This window comes from Manis javanica, chromosome 16, assembly GCF_040802235.1.
Source record: "Manis javanica isolate MJ-LG chromosome 16, MJ_LKY, whole genome shotgun sequence".
NCBI lineage: Eukaryota > Metazoa > Chordata > Mammalia > Pholidota > Manidae > Manis > Manis javanica.
The window spans coordinates 58,739,452-58,754,626 of NC_133171.1; the positions used below are offsets into that span (position 1 = coordinate 58,739,452).

General features: G+C 55.4%; 4 protein-coding genes across 5 annotated transcripts; 3 read left to right on the forward strand and 1 right to left on the reverse strand.

Annotated features, from left to right (window-relative positions):
* The first annotated feature begins 8 nt into the window (after positions 1-8).
* GPSM3 (G protein signaling modulator 3) lies at positions 9-3,089 on the forward strand. Its single transcript, XM_073224010.1, has 4 exons — positions 9-1,385; positions 1,590-1,695; positions 1,916-2,109; positions 2,335-3,089. Exons 1-4 carry the CDS (start codon positions 1,050-1,052, stop codon positions 2,470-2,472), a joined length of 774 nt encoding a protein of 257 aa, XP_073080111.1. The 5' UTR covers positions 9-1,049; the 3' UTR covers positions 2,473-3,089.
* Positions 3,090-3,954: 865 nt separating this feature from the next.
* Positions 3,955-8,857, forward strand: PBX2 (PBX homeobox 2). Its single transcript, XM_017654904.3, has 9 exons — positions 3,955-4,196; positions 5,081-5,154; positions 5,416-5,663; positions 5,743-5,933; positions 6,115-6,250; positions 6,360-6,513; positions 6,884-6,972; positions 7,095-7,181; positions 7,256-8,857. The coding sequence occupies exons 1-9, from the start codon at positions 3,970-3,972 to the stop codon at positions 7,346-7,348; spliced, it is 1,299 nt and encodes a 432-aa protein (XP_017510393.2). The 5' UTR covers positions 3,955-3,969; the 3' UTR covers positions 7,349-8,857.
* Positions 8,858-9,290: 433 nt separating this feature from the next.
* Positions 9,291-12,285, forward strand: AGER (advanced glycosylation end-product specific receptor). Its single transcript, XM_017654905.3, has 11 exons — positions 9,291-9,423; positions 9,600-9,706; positions 9,836-10,025; positions 10,206-10,270; positions 10,380-10,467; positions 10,562-10,744; positions 10,880-11,010; positions 11,202-11,343; positions 11,623-11,649; positions 11,776-11,902; positions 12,024-12,285. Exons 1-11 carry the CDS (start codon positions 9,375-9,377, stop codon positions 12,118-12,120), a joined length of 1,206 nt encoding a protein of 401 aa, XP_017510394.1. The 5' UTR covers positions 9,291-9,374; the 3' UTR covers positions 12,121-12,285.
* A 166-nt stretch (positions 12,286-12,451) lies between these two features.
* RNF5 (ring finger protein 5) lies at positions 12,452-15,037 on the reverse strand. Of its 2 annotated transcripts, none has more exons than XM_017654896.3 (6): positions 14,595-15,037; positions 13,692-13,710; positions 13,482-13,594; positions 13,321-13,375; positions 13,128-13,245; positions 12,452-13,023 (listed from the first exon to the last, which is right to left on the reverse strand). In XM_017654896.3, exons 1-6 carry the CDS (start codon positions 14,732-14,734, stop codon positions 12,926-12,928), a joined length of 543 nt encoding a protein of 180 aa, XP_017510385.1. In that variant the 5' UTR covers positions 14,735-15,037; the 3' UTR covers positions 12,452-12,925. The 2 variants fall into 2 exon arrangements, with proteins under 2 accessions (XP_017510385.1, XP_017510386.1); XM_017654897.3 differs by lacking the exon at positions 14,595-15,037 and adding an exon at positions 13,813-14,540.
* Between the last annotated feature and the right edge of the window lie 138 nt (positions 15,038-15,175).

A 15,175-nucleotide genomic window follows, 5' to 3' on the forward strand; every position in this document is an offset into this window, starting at 1 on the left:
TAATTTAGAGAATCTTCTGAAAGCCAAGAGTCTCCAGGAGCCCAGGGAGAAACCACACACACACTAGATAATGCATTCCTTTGTCCCTCTTCCAACAGCATGTAGTTACAGCCATTCAGGAAATTCCTAAGGCTTCAAGTTTAGGGAAATGGAGAGAGCATCTCAAACTTTATTCACCTTTCAGCAATGTAGTTAGACCTTTTTAATGGTGGTGGGTGTGAGACGTGGAGGCATGAGGCACTTTGAAAGCTAATAACTACCATTTATTGAGTATTCACTATGTGCCAAATGCTTTACCACATTTAATCCTCATATCAACTCTATAAGGTAGGTGCTAATAAAACTCCATTTTACTCTTTCAAAGCTGTGGCACAAAGATTTTATTTGCCCAAGATTGCAATACATTAAGTGGCAGAACCAGATCTCTCCATCACATTTCATGCTCCAAGTCACTCAGCTATAAACCTAAGTGGCAGGATGCCATTTACAGGTTCCAAACGTCTATCCTGCCCCCACCTTGCCGCCAGTCTGCTTGACCAGCATTGATGACAGACCAAGCCAGGGAGGTGATCATCTCCCTTTTCTTACTATAGCCCTCGTTCATTGACCAGAGGAAAGTTTCCTGTCCCTAGTCTCTCTTACTTGGTGCATACCTTGTCCCCTAAATAGATCGTAAGCACCTAGAGGGCAGGAATAACTATTCAACACATTTATTAAATAAACTTACTGTGTGTTAAGTGCCAAGGGAATATGTTTGAGGGCCTGACATCCCTGGGTCTGAGTTCTCTGCTTCCCACTGGAGCCACGTCACCTCCAGCCCCAGTAAGTCAGGGAAGGTGGACACGGGAGGGCTGAATCCTACATTAGGGGCACTCTTAGGGAAGGGACCTGGGGGAGGGGGGATTCTGAGGAGTGAAACCATTTCCTGTGTAGCTAGTTCCTGTGTTGACAGAAAGAGCTGAAGGGGAGGAGGGGGGTGAAGGGAACAGAGCCAGGGGCTCCCGGATTACTGAGGCTCTGGAGTTGAGAAGGCCGAGTCCTTACCCACCATGAACCCACTCTGCTACTGCAGCTGGAGTAACTTTTCCCAGCCTCTGTGCTTCCCTGGGGCAAGAGAGGGCAAGCAAACAGTTCGGGTGGGAAGAGAACTGGAGGAAGTTGACAGGGATGGGCGGGGCTGTGGGGGGGCTGACCAGGAACCCAGCTTCCTGCTCAGTACCCAGGCTTCCAGCCCCTGGCTCACCCCGACCCCTCTCAGCCCCCACTCCCCTCAGGAACCCAGGTTCTGGCCTTCCTCCCAAATCCCAGCTACCCCTCCCCCATCGGTTTCACCCCTCCAGGGAATGGAGGCTGAGACACCCCAGGAAGAAGAGGATAGCAAGCAGGTGAGCAGGGCACCAGAGGGGAGGATGACACTGGGGGAGAGGGAGATGGAAGGACCTGGAGCAGAGATCTAGTGACGGTGGATTCAGGGCATTTGGCAGGGCTTGGACACAGCCCTACTGAGGCAGGAATAGAGACCCAGCAAGAGGAAATGGGCTGCGGGCCTAGCCCCCTGCCCACCTGACTGGAACGGATGTTTGTCTCAGCATCAGGGCCCCCATCAGGATGAGCATGGCTGGCCCCTTGTGAAGACCACCCCTCGGCCTTGGCGATCTGCTCCTCCATCCCCTCCTCCAGGGACCCACTGCACAGGTACCCCCACCACGCAGGCAGCTCTGACCCTGGTGCCCACATCCTTCCTGATCCTATGACCAAGACCCACTCTATCATGAGCCCTCTCCCCACCTCCTCCGGAGCCCCAAAGGCAACCCCTCAACTCTGACCCCAAGTCCCTAACCACCTCACCCCCCTACCCACGCCTTCTGTCTGCCAACATCTAAGGGTCTCTGAGCCCTCCCCCTCCTCTCCCCAGCCCTGGGGCCCTGCTCGGCCTCCCTACTCTCCCTGCAGACTGAGCTCCTTTTGGACCTGGTGGCTGAGGCCCAGTCCCGCCGCCTAGAGGAGCAGAGGGCCACCTTCCACACCCCTCAGAACCTCCCAAAGCTAGCCCCAGCCCGGCCTCTTGAAGACAGAGAACAGCTCTACAGCACCATCCTTAGTCACCAGGTGAGGCACCCTCCAGGAGGCACGACCCAGGCTTCCTGGTCTCTTGGCCCATGTTCTCTTTTGGGCCCTTCCCTTCGTTCTCCCCTGGCATCTACCACCATCACAGCTCCTAGTTACCCCATCCCCATCACAGGTGTCCTATATGCCCTTCACACCACCCTGGCTCCTTTCAAGGCCCACTCTCTTAGAAGCTCCCCAACGCCCTCCCTCCCTCCATTCCTCCAGTGCCAGCGGATGGAAGCCCAGCGGTCAGAGCCTCCCCTGCCCCCAGGGGGACAGGAGCTCCTGGAACTGCTGCTGAGAGTTCAGGGTGGGGGTCGAATGGAGGAGCAAAGGTCCCGGCCCCCCACACACACCTGCTGAGACTTGAGCCTCCCACCAGTTCCCCTGCACTCCTGGGGCTCAAAGCTGGACAGTTCACTGCATGCCCTCAGCCCTGCTTGGCAGCGGCACCAGAGACTGCAAGACCCAGCAGAAATCTTAATATTCATCACCCTCATCTACCTTCCCTGGGAACTGGAGGGGGTGAAATTCCTCAAATTCTGGGAAATAGTCAAGGTAGGATGGTCAACTCCCTGTCTGTAGTTCCGGGGCGCTCCAGGTAGTGAGAGGATCCCATCCCCTGAGGGACATCCCACTCTCTACTCCGATTCCAGGGAGTGTCTGGGAGTCTTGGTCCTGAGCTGTGAGAACCCCTCAATAGACAAGCCACTAGTCAGGATCTGAGGGCTCAGGCCAGTGTCTCCCAAGAACAGGCAAATCTCCCGTGACCTGAGACAGCTCCACCCTCCTTCCCAATAAGAGAGGAAGAGAAGGCACAGCAAAGGGAAGACTACTCCCTTGCCCAGCACCACCCCGCCCCAGCGCCGGGACTGAGGGCCTACGGGCTGTGAAGGGACAGCCCTGCCCACCGTCCTTTCCCAGTGCTGCTCCAAGTCTGTCTGTTTTGATTGTATAAATAAATGTAATTCTCCTCTGGACTGAAGACTGGTGTCTGGGGCTGCTGGGGCGGAGGGTAGGAAGGTAACCCCCAGCCTGGCGGGTGGCCAGCTCCCCTCCCTGGCTGGTTAATTACTGGCTCATTAAGCAGCGGCTGGAGACCTCCCTAATTATCACCCCCCAAGCCCCCGTCTCCCAGTTTTAATTAAGTAGAACAGGGAGGGGAGTCATTAGGAAAAAAAATATGAACTGAGCTGTCTGAACCCAGGCATTCCAGCAGCCAGAGAGTCCACATCACCTAGATCCTTGATTCAGAACGCAGACGGCCCCCAGTGCCCAGCACGACCCACTCCCAGGCCACAGATGTCCGGCCCGGGGCCTTCCAATACTTCCCCCAGATGGACTAGTCTCCTCCCCACGTCCCCTCCTCCACTCGGTCCCAGTTCCTCGGTCTCCGTCGCCTCTCCCCGCCCCCAGCTCCTCCCTGTTCCTCCTCTCTGCTCCCCTCCTCTTCCTCCCCGGCTCCCCTCCCCCAGCCACCCTCCCCCTCCCCCCTCCCCCCTCCCTCCTCCCTCTCCCTCACACACACCCCCGCTTGGGCCTCCCTCTCTCCCTCTCTCTCTCTCTCTCTCTCTCTCTCTCTCTCTCTCTCCCTCCCTCCCTCTCTCCCTCTCTCTCTCTCTCTCCCTCTCTCCGGCTCCATTTTCTCCGCCGCCGGGGGCCGGGGTCTCCTGTGGGGGCCCAGCCGGTACCCCAGGTCTCCCGCCAGGGCCGGGGTGAACCCCCGGGGGAGCCAGGAGAGGGGGAGACGGGCGGGGTTTGGGGCGGAGGGAGCAGCGGCCCCGGCGAGTTTGGGGGGGGGAAGTAACCAGGAGGGGGTGGGGCAGAGCAGGGAGGGGGCCTCAGGGCCCCCCCCCAACTATGGACGAGCGGCTGCTGGGGCCGCCCCCTCCAGGCGGGGGCCGGGGGGGACTGGGATTGGTGGGTGGGGAGCCTGGGGGCTCTGGGGAGCCTCCCGGTGGCGGTGGCGGAGACCCCACTGGGGGTAGTGGGGGGGTCCCAGGAGGACGAGGGAAGCAAGACATCGGGGACATTCTGCAGCAGATAATGACCATCACCGACCAGAGCCTGGACGAGGCCCAGGCCAAGTGAGTGCCCCCACCCCGGGACCCCACACAGATCCAGAAGCCCCATTCACAAGCTCTGCATCTTCTGGGAGCCCTCCCAACTCCAGGACCCTCTCCAGAATCCTGCAGCTCTCTTCTCCTCTCCTTACTGGCGGGACTCTGGAGATAAGTGATCCTTCTCAAACCTCCCTTCACCCCTAGGGCCCTGAAACCTTCAAAGAGGGGAACCCCTGATGATCTCACCCCTCAACCTCTCATTGACCCCCACATTCCCCTGCAACATCTTCCATCTGGGGCCCCCTTCTGGCTCCCAGACTAAGAAACTGTTATGCTGTCTTCTCCCTAACTCTCCGCCCACCCCCAGCCTCTCCAGACCTGGGGACCTCCACATCCCTCCCCAGAGCTCCTACCACTTCTTTCCACCCATGACCGAGCCTCCAAGGGCCTCACCCACCCTTCACCCCTGCTCAGCCCACACTAGCCACATCAGTGCCTCCTGCCCTGCTCAGTCCCAGGACCCTTCACACACATCTATACTGAACTCCCCACTTCTCAGCATCCCAGCCCCTCTCTGGCATCTCAGGACTCTTACCAGCTTCCATCTCTGTTCCTCTGAAATCTACCTAGTCGCCCTCACTTTGGTAGTCACTGCACACTCCCCCTCTGTAGCCATCTAGGCCATCGCCCACAGCCCCCTGCCTGCCTCTGGTGCCCTTTGCCTGCTGCCTGTACCTCCCCCCACAGCTCCATGCTCTAGGAACTGATCCCCCAAGAACCCTCAATTCCATTCCACCCCCAATCCTGTTTCCTATCCCCCTTCATGTTCTGGGGCTCCCCTCTCTTACCCTCATGGTCCCCCTGCCATTTCTGTAGCTTCTCAACTTTTCTTTCCCATTCCTCTCAAGGAAACATGCCCTAAACTGTCACCGAATGAAGCCTGCTCTCTTTAGTGTACTGTGTGAAATCAAGGAGAAAACAGGTATGTCGGTCCCCCTCTGATTCCTCAACTCTGGGGTGGAACCCTGTTCACTGTAAGACTAAGTTTTGATAGCTCTTGATTCACTCTAGGCTAAGAATTTGATATCTTGGGCCCTAAGGAAAGTGAGGGTCAGGGAGGTTGCACAAGGGGACTGGGGATGGAACCAAAGCCTGGAAACTTGGGTCTCCAAAAAGGCACCTGGAGGGCTGAGAGCATGGTATGGGGTGCCTGAGTCCCGAAGTCTACTCGCCTTCATGGTAGGCCTCAGCATTCGAAGCTCCCAAGAGGAGGAGCCTGTGGACCCACAGCTGATGCGCTTGGACAACATGCTTCTGGCAGAGGGTGTGGCTGGGCCCGAGAAGGGGGGTGGCTCAGCAGCAGCGGCTGCAGCCGCTGCAGCCTCGGGGGGTGGCGTCTCCCCTGACAACTCCATCGAGCATTCGGACTACCGCAGCAAACTTGCCCAGATCCGCCATATCTACCACTCAGAGCTGGAGAAGTATGAGCAGGTGAGGAGAGGAGGCTGGAGTGGGTGGAGGGGGAGGTTCATGGGAGGAACCCTAAGGCCAAAGGGCGGCTCCACTGCAGGCATGTAACGAGTTCACGACCCATGTCATGAACCTGCTGAGGGAGCAGAGCCGCACACGGCCCGTGGCACCCAAGGAGATGGAGCGCATGGTGAGCATCATCCATCGAAAGTTCAGTGCCATCCAGATGCAGCTCAAGCAGAGCACCTGCGAGGCTGTCATGATCCTGCGTTCCCGCTTCCTGGATGCCAGGTGGGATCCAGGGACCCAGGCTAGCCCCCAACACTGGGCTCCTACCCATTCCCCAAGCTACAGGGCCACCATGTTGCACAACTAAGAACTCCATGACCGTGGCGCCCTCCGGAGTTGTGCAACATGGAGGCCCCACCAGGGCAACAACGTCCTCTTCACCAGCCTTCTCCCTTCTCTGTAGAAGAAAACGCCGGAACTTCAGCAAACAGGCCACTGAGGTCCTAAATGAGTATTTCTACTCTCACCTGAGTAACCCTTATCCTAGTGAGGAGGCTAAGGAGGAGCTCGCCAAGAAGTGTGGAATCACCGTCTCTCAGGTACTGGGGGGAAGCTTGGGGAGGTGATGTTTTCAGGCAAAAAGCTCCCCGATTGCATTTACTGAGGTGCTTATCCACCTGGCCCTTCTTTCTGCCCAACCCCCTATAGGTCTCCAACTGGTTTGGCAACAAGCGGATTCGCTATAAGAAAAATATTGGAAAATTCCAAGAGGAGGCAAACATCTATGCTGTCAAGACTGCCGTGTCAGTCACCCAGGGGGGCCACAGCCGTACCAGCTCCCCAACACCCCCTTCCTCCGCAGGTGGATACTGCTGCCACCCTGGCTGGCTGTCTTGTACACTTCCTGCTTTTGTTCCCACTTCCTATCTAGGCGGGATCCTAGCAGAGAGGGGGCCTGTGGGTGAGAGGGGCCAAGCTGAGAGGACATGGGGATGTTGGGAGACAGAGGCCACTCCAGCAAAGTCACTTATGCCTTGCTTCCAGCAAGTGGCCAGAGGAGGTTCAAAAACTCCATCTGAGTGTTGCAGTGTTTTATGGGTAATCACACAGTGGTGCAGCCCCACAGTGAATTAAGAGAGCTTTCTGGAAATGGAGAGCCATGGTGAGTCTCCTGTCTGCCATCACACGCTCTGATACACTCCCCTAACTCTCACTCTCTCTGTTCCCCCAAGGCTCTGGTGGCTCTTTCAATCTCTCAGGATCCGGAGACATGTTTCTGGGGATGCCCGGGCTCAACGGAGATTCCTATTCTGCTTCCCAGGTCAGGTGGCCCATCTCCCCTTAAGTAGGGCTTTCCCAGTCTCAGTTTCCCTTCCTTGAGGATATGAGACTTTTCTCTTTTCAGGCTTCTCACTGTGTCATACCCTCCTTTGCCATCTGCAGGTGGAATCACTCCGACACTCAATGGGGCCAGGGGGCTATGGCGATAACCTCGGAGGAAGCCAGATGTACAGCCCTAGGGAAATGAGGGTGAGTGGATACCTGATGCCCTGTTGTCCCCCACACTGGGTTTCCCAGAGCCCTTCATCTCTCTCTTTTTCCAGGCAAATGGCGGCTGGCAGGAGGCTGTTACCCCATCCTCAGTGACATCCCCAACAGAGGGACCAGGGAGCGTTCACTCTGACACTTCCAACTGATCTCGCCCCTAAGGGCCACATGGGTGGGGGCTCACAAGGCAACTTTTGAAGAGGACACAGGCATCCAGAGGACAACCCCCAAAGGAGAAGCACAAGACAGAGAAGGGCAAATGGGGTCATTCCCTCCCCGGCTAGACTCTCCAGTGCTGGGGGTGCTGACTACATGGCAGAGAGAATGGGATCTCCTAAGGGGAGAGTGGAGTCTGTCTTCTCCTTTTTCCTTTTCAGTCTTTTCTTCCTCTCCCCCTTTCTCTCTTACACAGAAATACACAAACCCAGAACCCTATTTTTCAGATCCCTTTCTATTCTTTCTCGTATATACATACAGCCATTCTGTCTCTGTCTCTCTCTCTCTCTGGGCTCCCCATCTCCCTCCCTCACCCCACTTATCTGCTCTGGGACACAACTTCTGGACAGAAGACATTGGCCACGCCCCCTGTGCCTCCCCACCCCCTCCAGAAGGCTTTATTACCTCATACGCAGCTCATCTTAAACCAATAGAATCGCTCGGTGGACAAGTGTCTGACTCAGATATCTACCTCGGAGGGAGTTTCTGCTACTTTAGGGAATTGTTGACTGGGCTTTGGGGTTGAACTTTTTTTTTTTCTAAGAAAAGAAAAAGTAACCCTGGGATCCATCTGTATTTTTTTGATTTTTTGTTGCTGTTGTTGGTCCTTTTTTATTTAGTTTGGGGAAGTAGATGTTTTTATAAATATGTTGATTTTTTTCTTAATTTCTTGCTTTCCCATATTAGGGGTGATAGCCAAAGGGGTCATGATAAGATAAAGAGCATACAGAACTGGAGAAGAGGCCCACCTGGCTCCAGTCCTGTCCATCAGGAAGTACATTTAGCAGGGCACCGAGCCTGTCCCCAGAAAATCACTTAGACGTTCTTTGCTTCTGCAGGCATCTTGCTGCTGTACCTGGTAGGGAGGCAGTCAGGGCCTTTGCTCTGCTGATCTATCCCCCTCTTCCCACAATCCATGGGCAGGGCTGGACTTAGTACTATTTTGAGGAAAATGCCACCTTCCCCTGTGAATGACGTCTTTTAAATCTTTTTTATTAAAACTATTTGCAGGTTGGGGGGGAAGAACAGGGAGGGGGTTATTGCCAAATATGTTAACTATGGGTTGGGGTGGATGTATATGTATCTCCCACAATTTCCTCAGAAAGGAAATGTCTTTTTTTTTCCCCCTCAGTCCAAAATCAAGAGGGTTGGGAGAGGAGGGAGGTTGCAAAAAGCCAGGTATGGGAGAAAGTAAAACCATCACTGTCCCATCCTTGGCCCTGAACCCGACCATCTGAACCCCTCAGACATCCTCAGGATTTTATAAAGACTGTCATAGTGAGGAACTCCTCTCATCAAAGACCCAAGCAGGATTGGGGGGCAGATTGGGAGTGTGATGGGTGGTGGGCGGGAGGCACGGGCCAGGGGCAGTTCTCTCCTCACTTGTAAACTTGTAGTTTCACAGAAGAAAAATGCAGTTTTAAATAAAGAAGTTTCTTTTCCCCCTGGGTTTAGTTGAGAATTATTTTCAAAAACATGAGAAATCCCATAGAAAAACTTTTTTCTCCTAAGCCCAGATGGTTAGCTCCCCGAACCCCCCAGCTTTGCTTCACCACCACTTCCACCCTTGCCTCCTGTCCACAAAGAACAGCCTGGCCTGACTGTTGCCTAGCAACCTTGACCAGTAGAGATGCGGTTCCAGTCCAGCAGGCAGCCCTCAGTGGACCAATGGAGTAGGTTGGAGGTCCTGAAAGGAAGTGAGGTCCTAGGAGGTACGCTCCCCACCTCCATGGATGTAGCAGTGCCCAGAGGCTGGCAGTGCCCAGGGGTGGGGTGATAATTGTTTCTCCTAGTACCTGAAGGACCCTTGTCAGAGAGGCAGGAATTCCTAGCATTCTCTGTGGCAGGACTGGACGGGGAGATGGGGGCAGGGGAGAGGGTGCAAGCCCCAGCCCCACCTAGGGCGGTGGCCACAGCAGTGAAGGGCAGACAGAGCCAGGAACCTGGGAAGAAAGCAGGATGGTAGGGGCAGCAGCTGGAGCCTGGGTGCTGGTCCTTGGTCTGTGGGGTAAGCCACTCCCCTAGTACCAATCCTCCCTGCAGGAAGCATTCTACCTCTCCTCTCCAAATCCCAAACTTTTCTGGAACCTGGGAACTGCTTTTCAAGCTCCCTCACCCATCCTGTCCTAGTATGCTTAGCCCGCATCTCCCTTCCTGCGCCTCCACTGTGGTGCTGTCTCCCAGGATCAGTGGTAGGCGATCAAAACATCACAGCCCGGATTGGGAAGCCACTGGTGCTGAACTGTAAAGGGGCCCCCAAGAAACCACCCCAGCAGCTGGAATGGAAACTGGTAAGCAGGGCTGTTGCAGCCTTCCCACTTCCAGAGAGACCAGTGACGACTGGCATCCCTAGCTCCCCGCCCGTATCAGTCCTTTCCCAAAGAGCTTACACTATTTAGGCCCCTATCCTCTGTCCCCAGAACACAGGCCGGACAGAAGCTTGGAAGATCCTGTCCTCCCAGGGAGGATGGGATAACGTGGCTCATGTCCTCCCCAATGGCTCCCTTCTCCTGCCTGCTGTTGAGATCTCGGACGAGGGTTCTTTCCGGTGCCGGGCAACAAGCCGGAACGGAAAGGAGACCAAGTCCAACTACCAAGTCCGAGTCTACCGTAAGAGTTTGAGGGCCTTCTCCAAAGCCCACCTCTCATGCAAGGAAAAGCCTTCAACCCTAGCCCTTGACTCCTTGGACCTGGGGTGTGAGAACCTGACTTCAGCTGCCCCCAGTCCCACACCACAGGCGTGAGAATCTTCAAAGCTACAGCCTCTGATGGGAACTTTCTCTCCTTCAGAAATTCCTCGGAAGCCAGAAATTCTTGATCCTGCCTCTGAACTCATGGCTGGTGTCCCCAGTAAGGTAATGAAAGACTAGGGGAAAAGTGGGAAGTGGTCCTGAAGATGGAAGGGGAAGGGAGCTGTGCACACGTGTCTCTGATTTTCAGATAATGAGGTTTCTTTTTCCCCAGGTGGGAACGTGTGTGTCCAAGGGGAGCTACCCTGCAGGCACACTTAGCTGGCTTTCAGATGGGAAACCCCTGATACCTGATGGCAAAGGTTAGTCCCAAAGTCCCCCCTCCTAGCTGCCTTCTTTCTGATCCCTCTCCCTGACCCACCCTGGGATGTTTTGCCTTGTCCTCCCCCACCATAGGAGTGTCTGTGAAGGAAGAGACCAGGAGACACCCTGAGACAGGGCTTTTCACACTCCAGTCACAGCTCATGGTGACCCCAGCCCGGGGAGGAGCTCCCCACACCACCTTCTCCTGCAGCTTCAGCCCTGGGCTTCCCCGGCATCGAGCCCTACAAGCAGCCCCTGTCCAGCTGAATGTCTGGGGTGAGCACAGAGGTGGTGAGGGCCCCAAGCTCGGTGAGCACATTGTCAAAGTATTGCCATTAGAGAGGGCCAAGCCAACGGCCACTGGGACCACACAGGTATGACTCTCAACCTCATGCCCCTTCCCACCCCCAGAACCTGTGTCTGTAGAGGAGATCCAATTGGTGGTGGAGCCAGAAGGTGGAGCAGTCACTCCTGGTGGAACCGTGACCCTGACCTGTGAGGCCCCTGCCCAGCCCCCACCTCAAATCCACTGGATCAAGGACGTGAGTGACCTGGAGAAGGTGCTGGGAGGTAGATACATCATTGGCAACTAGGAGAGCAGGGAGCTTGTGGAGAGAGAACCAAGTGAGGAGCCTGGAAAGAAGCAGGGTGGCCGAGGCTGTGGAGACAAAGGCAGGAGTATGGGATGTGTGGACAGGGCCTGTAATAGCCTTCTGTCCCACTCCCCCACCAGGGCATACCCCTGCCCCTTTCCCCCAGCCCCGTGCTGCTCCTCCCTGAGGTGGGGCCTCAGGACCAGGGAACCTACAGCTGTGTGGCCACCCATCCCAGCCGCGGGCCCCAGGAGAGCCGTGCTGTCAGCATCAGCATCATTGGTGAGGAGACGTCTAAATCTCAGGGACCCTAGGGCTGGGCTAAGGGAGGGTACAGGCTCTAATTCCCTATCCCATTCGCTGGCACTGTCCCCAAGAGCCACCCAACCCCTCCTCAGGGCACCCACACCCAGGCCTCCTCTGCCCTACCCAAGCCCTACCAAGAGAGCAGCCCAGCCTGTTCCCTCTCCACTCTGAACTGACTGCCCTGGGGCTCCCACTAAATAGCTCTTTTCCAAACCAAGGCCTTCCCTTCTGATTTGCTCTCACTTTGTCTTCCAGATACAGGTGAAGAGGGGCCAACTGCAGGTGAGGGGTAGGATAATGTCAGAGAGAAGCAGACAGACCCCAACATGATGGGGGGTGGGGGAAGGCCAACAAGAAAGGAATGGGGGATGGTGGGGTCTGGGTCCTTACCTTCTCATCTTCCTACAGGCTCTGTGGGAGGGCCAGCACTGGGAACTCTAGCCCTGGCCCTGGGAATCCTGGGAGGCTTGGGGACAGCTGCCCTGCTTATTGGGATCATCGTGTGGCAAAAGTGGCAATGCCGAGGCGAGGAGAGGTGAGTGGAGAATGCCGGACACCTCAGGCCTGAGGCTTCCAAGCAGCAAGAGGGGTGTGGAGGGAGGAATGACAGAGTGCCAGAAACCTCCTGCAGAATTCCTCCCAATTCTCCTCCCCAGGAAGGCCCCAGAAAACCAGGAGGAGGAGGAGGAGCGAGCAGAGCTGAGTCAGTCAGAGGAGCCAGAGGCATCAGAGAGCAATGCTGGAGGGCCTTGAGGGACCCACAGCAACCCCATCTATCAGCTTTCTTCTCTTTCTCCCAGACTCTATTCTTGCCCCAGATCAGTTCTCCCCTGTGTAACTTGTACCCCACTTGACCACACTCTCTTCCACAACCAGAGCCTCCCACAGTGTGAGTAAACATCTGACAGTCTCACCCCATTTGCTTGTGTGTTTGTGTGTGTCTCCTCACCCCCCACACCCCTGAGAGCCTTGAAGGAGAGGCGCTCACCCCCACACTTCCCCACACCATACCCAATGTCAAGCTGGGGTGATGCTCCTGTCCTAGGAAGGGGGGAAGGACAAAGGTGGGCAGAGTTCCCATCAATACATCTCACCTTGTTTATTGAATTTGTAATAAAGGATGTAGTGAAGGAAAGGAAGCACTTAAGAGTCAGAACACATATTAGACACTGGGGAGAGAACAATTAAATTAAATTAGCAAGGGGCAAGTCAGGGAGAGTCAGAGGAAGGCTTGCCCACCTTTCAACATCAAATCAAGAAATCTGGGGAAATGCAAAGGATCACGAGAGAAGAGAAACAAACACTGTCTTCAGTCTGTTCTCCTCTCCCAGAGCGGGGAATTCTGAGACTAAGTGAGCAGCGCAGAGCAGAAGGTTCTCCTAGTCTATGCACAGATGTCACTTCACCTCCCCACACACTCCTGGAAGATGACCAGGGTTGACCTTAACCACAGAAATGGAGGGGTTAGCGGGGAGGATCCAGGAGTAAGGAAGGGTCAAGCAGGGACCCCCAATACTGATTCTCCACTGGCTGGATGTGGGCAGGAAGGGGACTCAGCTCAAATACTGAGCAGCCAGAAGAAGAAGAAGATGGCGAGAAACAGGAAGAGAGAGTCCTGCCAGCTGGAGGCCGGGTGACCCTGTCCCAGATCCACACCTGTGGGAGAGAGGAAGGCTGTGGGAGAAGCATCCACTTCTAGCCCAGCAGGGGGCCTGAGGGGACTCGGAGAGCTCCTGGCAGGAGCTGAGGAAGGCTCTTACCTGTACCCCGCCGGAATGGCTCATGAGTATTGAAGACGGTGGTGAAAAAGCCAAAGGGAAAAGCACCAACACCAAATGAGAAGTGAAAGCCCCCGGTATCACCAAATGGCTGGAATCCCTAGGGAGGCAGAGAAAGTCAGAGAAGAACCGGGCAAGTCTTTGGCAAGGAAAGAAACCACCAGACAAGACTCACCCCTCTGCTCTCTGGAGCTGGTCGCTGGCCCTGGGGACGGGGCGGAGTTTTCAATCTGTGGAAGAGGAGAGGAACAAGAAATTTCCCTCTCCTCTCCCAAACCCCACTCCCAGGGCAGAAGCCTCCCACCTTCCCTCGGCGCCACCACCTCTCTCTCTCACCTGGGGTCCTGGGGCTTCTGGCTCCCTCGCCCATAAAGGGGTACAACCTTCTCTCTGCTGATCCCAGCTTTACACACTGGGCACTCTTGCCGCTCTGGCCGAGTCTCCAGCCACTGGGGGAAAAAAACGAAGTGGTTTCCAGTACACAGCAGGGTCTTCCAGCTCCTCAGACCTCCCCCATTTCCCTCTTCATCTCGCCTGAGTACGCACCTGATGAAGACAGGGCCAACTGGATGGGGGGAAAAAGAAAAGGTCAAACTAGCTACAGAACAGAGAAGACACAGACACAACTTCAGAGAGTCCCATGTTGCCTCCTCTTCCCAAATTTTACCTGCTTTTTCTTTTCACATTTTCTGCAACCTCTACCATGCCAGCCAACTTGGCCTTCCTGCTTTTATCTTCCAGCACCTGAAGCTACGTACATCCTCAACATGCTCAACCCTCTCCTCTCTATTCTCCCCCAAGACACACACACACCCTTATGCCTTCCCTTCTTAGTTTCCAGTTCTCTGCAGCCCTTTCCAGATCTTTCAGCCCTAGCCCCATCCTTGCCCCCATCACTCACAAACCAAACCCCCTTTATTAGCACCTTCCCCTACTACTCCCTTTCCTCTCTCCTAGGCCCAATAAAGTCCCTATTTCCACAATTCTTTAACCTCCGGGGGCTGCCCCTCCACAGTACCCTTGTCCCCATGTTTGTCATACCACTCCCTCCCATGTCATCTGAATGTGTTCCCACATTTCCTAGGTCTCTCCCTACTCAACTGATGCATGCCTTACCAACCTTTGAGTCTACCTCGTTTCCACCTGTAAAGCTAAGTCCCCTCATTTCTCTGGGGTAAGGTGGCTCGGGTCTCACCCATACGTACGTGCAGTGCCCCTCGCCCCGCTTCCTCTTAACAACACTATCCGCCGAAACTCCTAGTTCCTAAGACACTCTGTCCCACGGGTCTCCTCTGTACAGACGTGACCCTCTCGCCCACACATACCCCAAAAGACCTAAGTCCCCTACTCGGACCTCCGATTTTCTGCATGATGATATAGTCCCCCCGCCCCAGCCTCCTCAGTATGGTGTTGAGTCCATTCCTTTTCGCCCGCCTCCTGGATTCTCACCAATACAGGTGGCCACACACACTGACCACAGCTTCCCGAGCAGTCTCCAGACATATATTACATTCGAAGGTCGCGCCCGCCCCGCCCCGCTCGCGATTTGGCCCTTCGGAGCCCCCGTCCTCCTCCTCCGCGGCGGCCATGGTCGGTTCTGTTTCGCTCCAGTTTACCCCTTAATCCCCTCAAACACACATCCACACACGCCCCAACAAAGGAGAAGCCGCCTCCTGCCCGCGGTCGTTGGGCAGGCTTCAGGGATATCTAACCGCTATTGGTCTGAGTGCCTGCCAATCATATAGGGTTCCAAAAGATTGGCCCAAAGGGTGGAGGTAGAAAGAGGTTTGCGCGGTCCTGCCCTTTCATAGTGACTATTGGCAGATGAAGTCGTAGTCTATTCACGCTGTCGCCCGGCCAGGAAAGTCTTTATTCGTCTGAGTAGCTGCCAGTCATAGCCAAAGGGCAGAAGCAATTGGTTCAGGACTACACAGACCTCGCCACTATAAGCCCCTTTCTTTCCTTCGCTTCCTCTTTCACAGAATGTCCGGATTCCTATTGGACTTTGGAGCGTACGGCTCCAAAGCAAT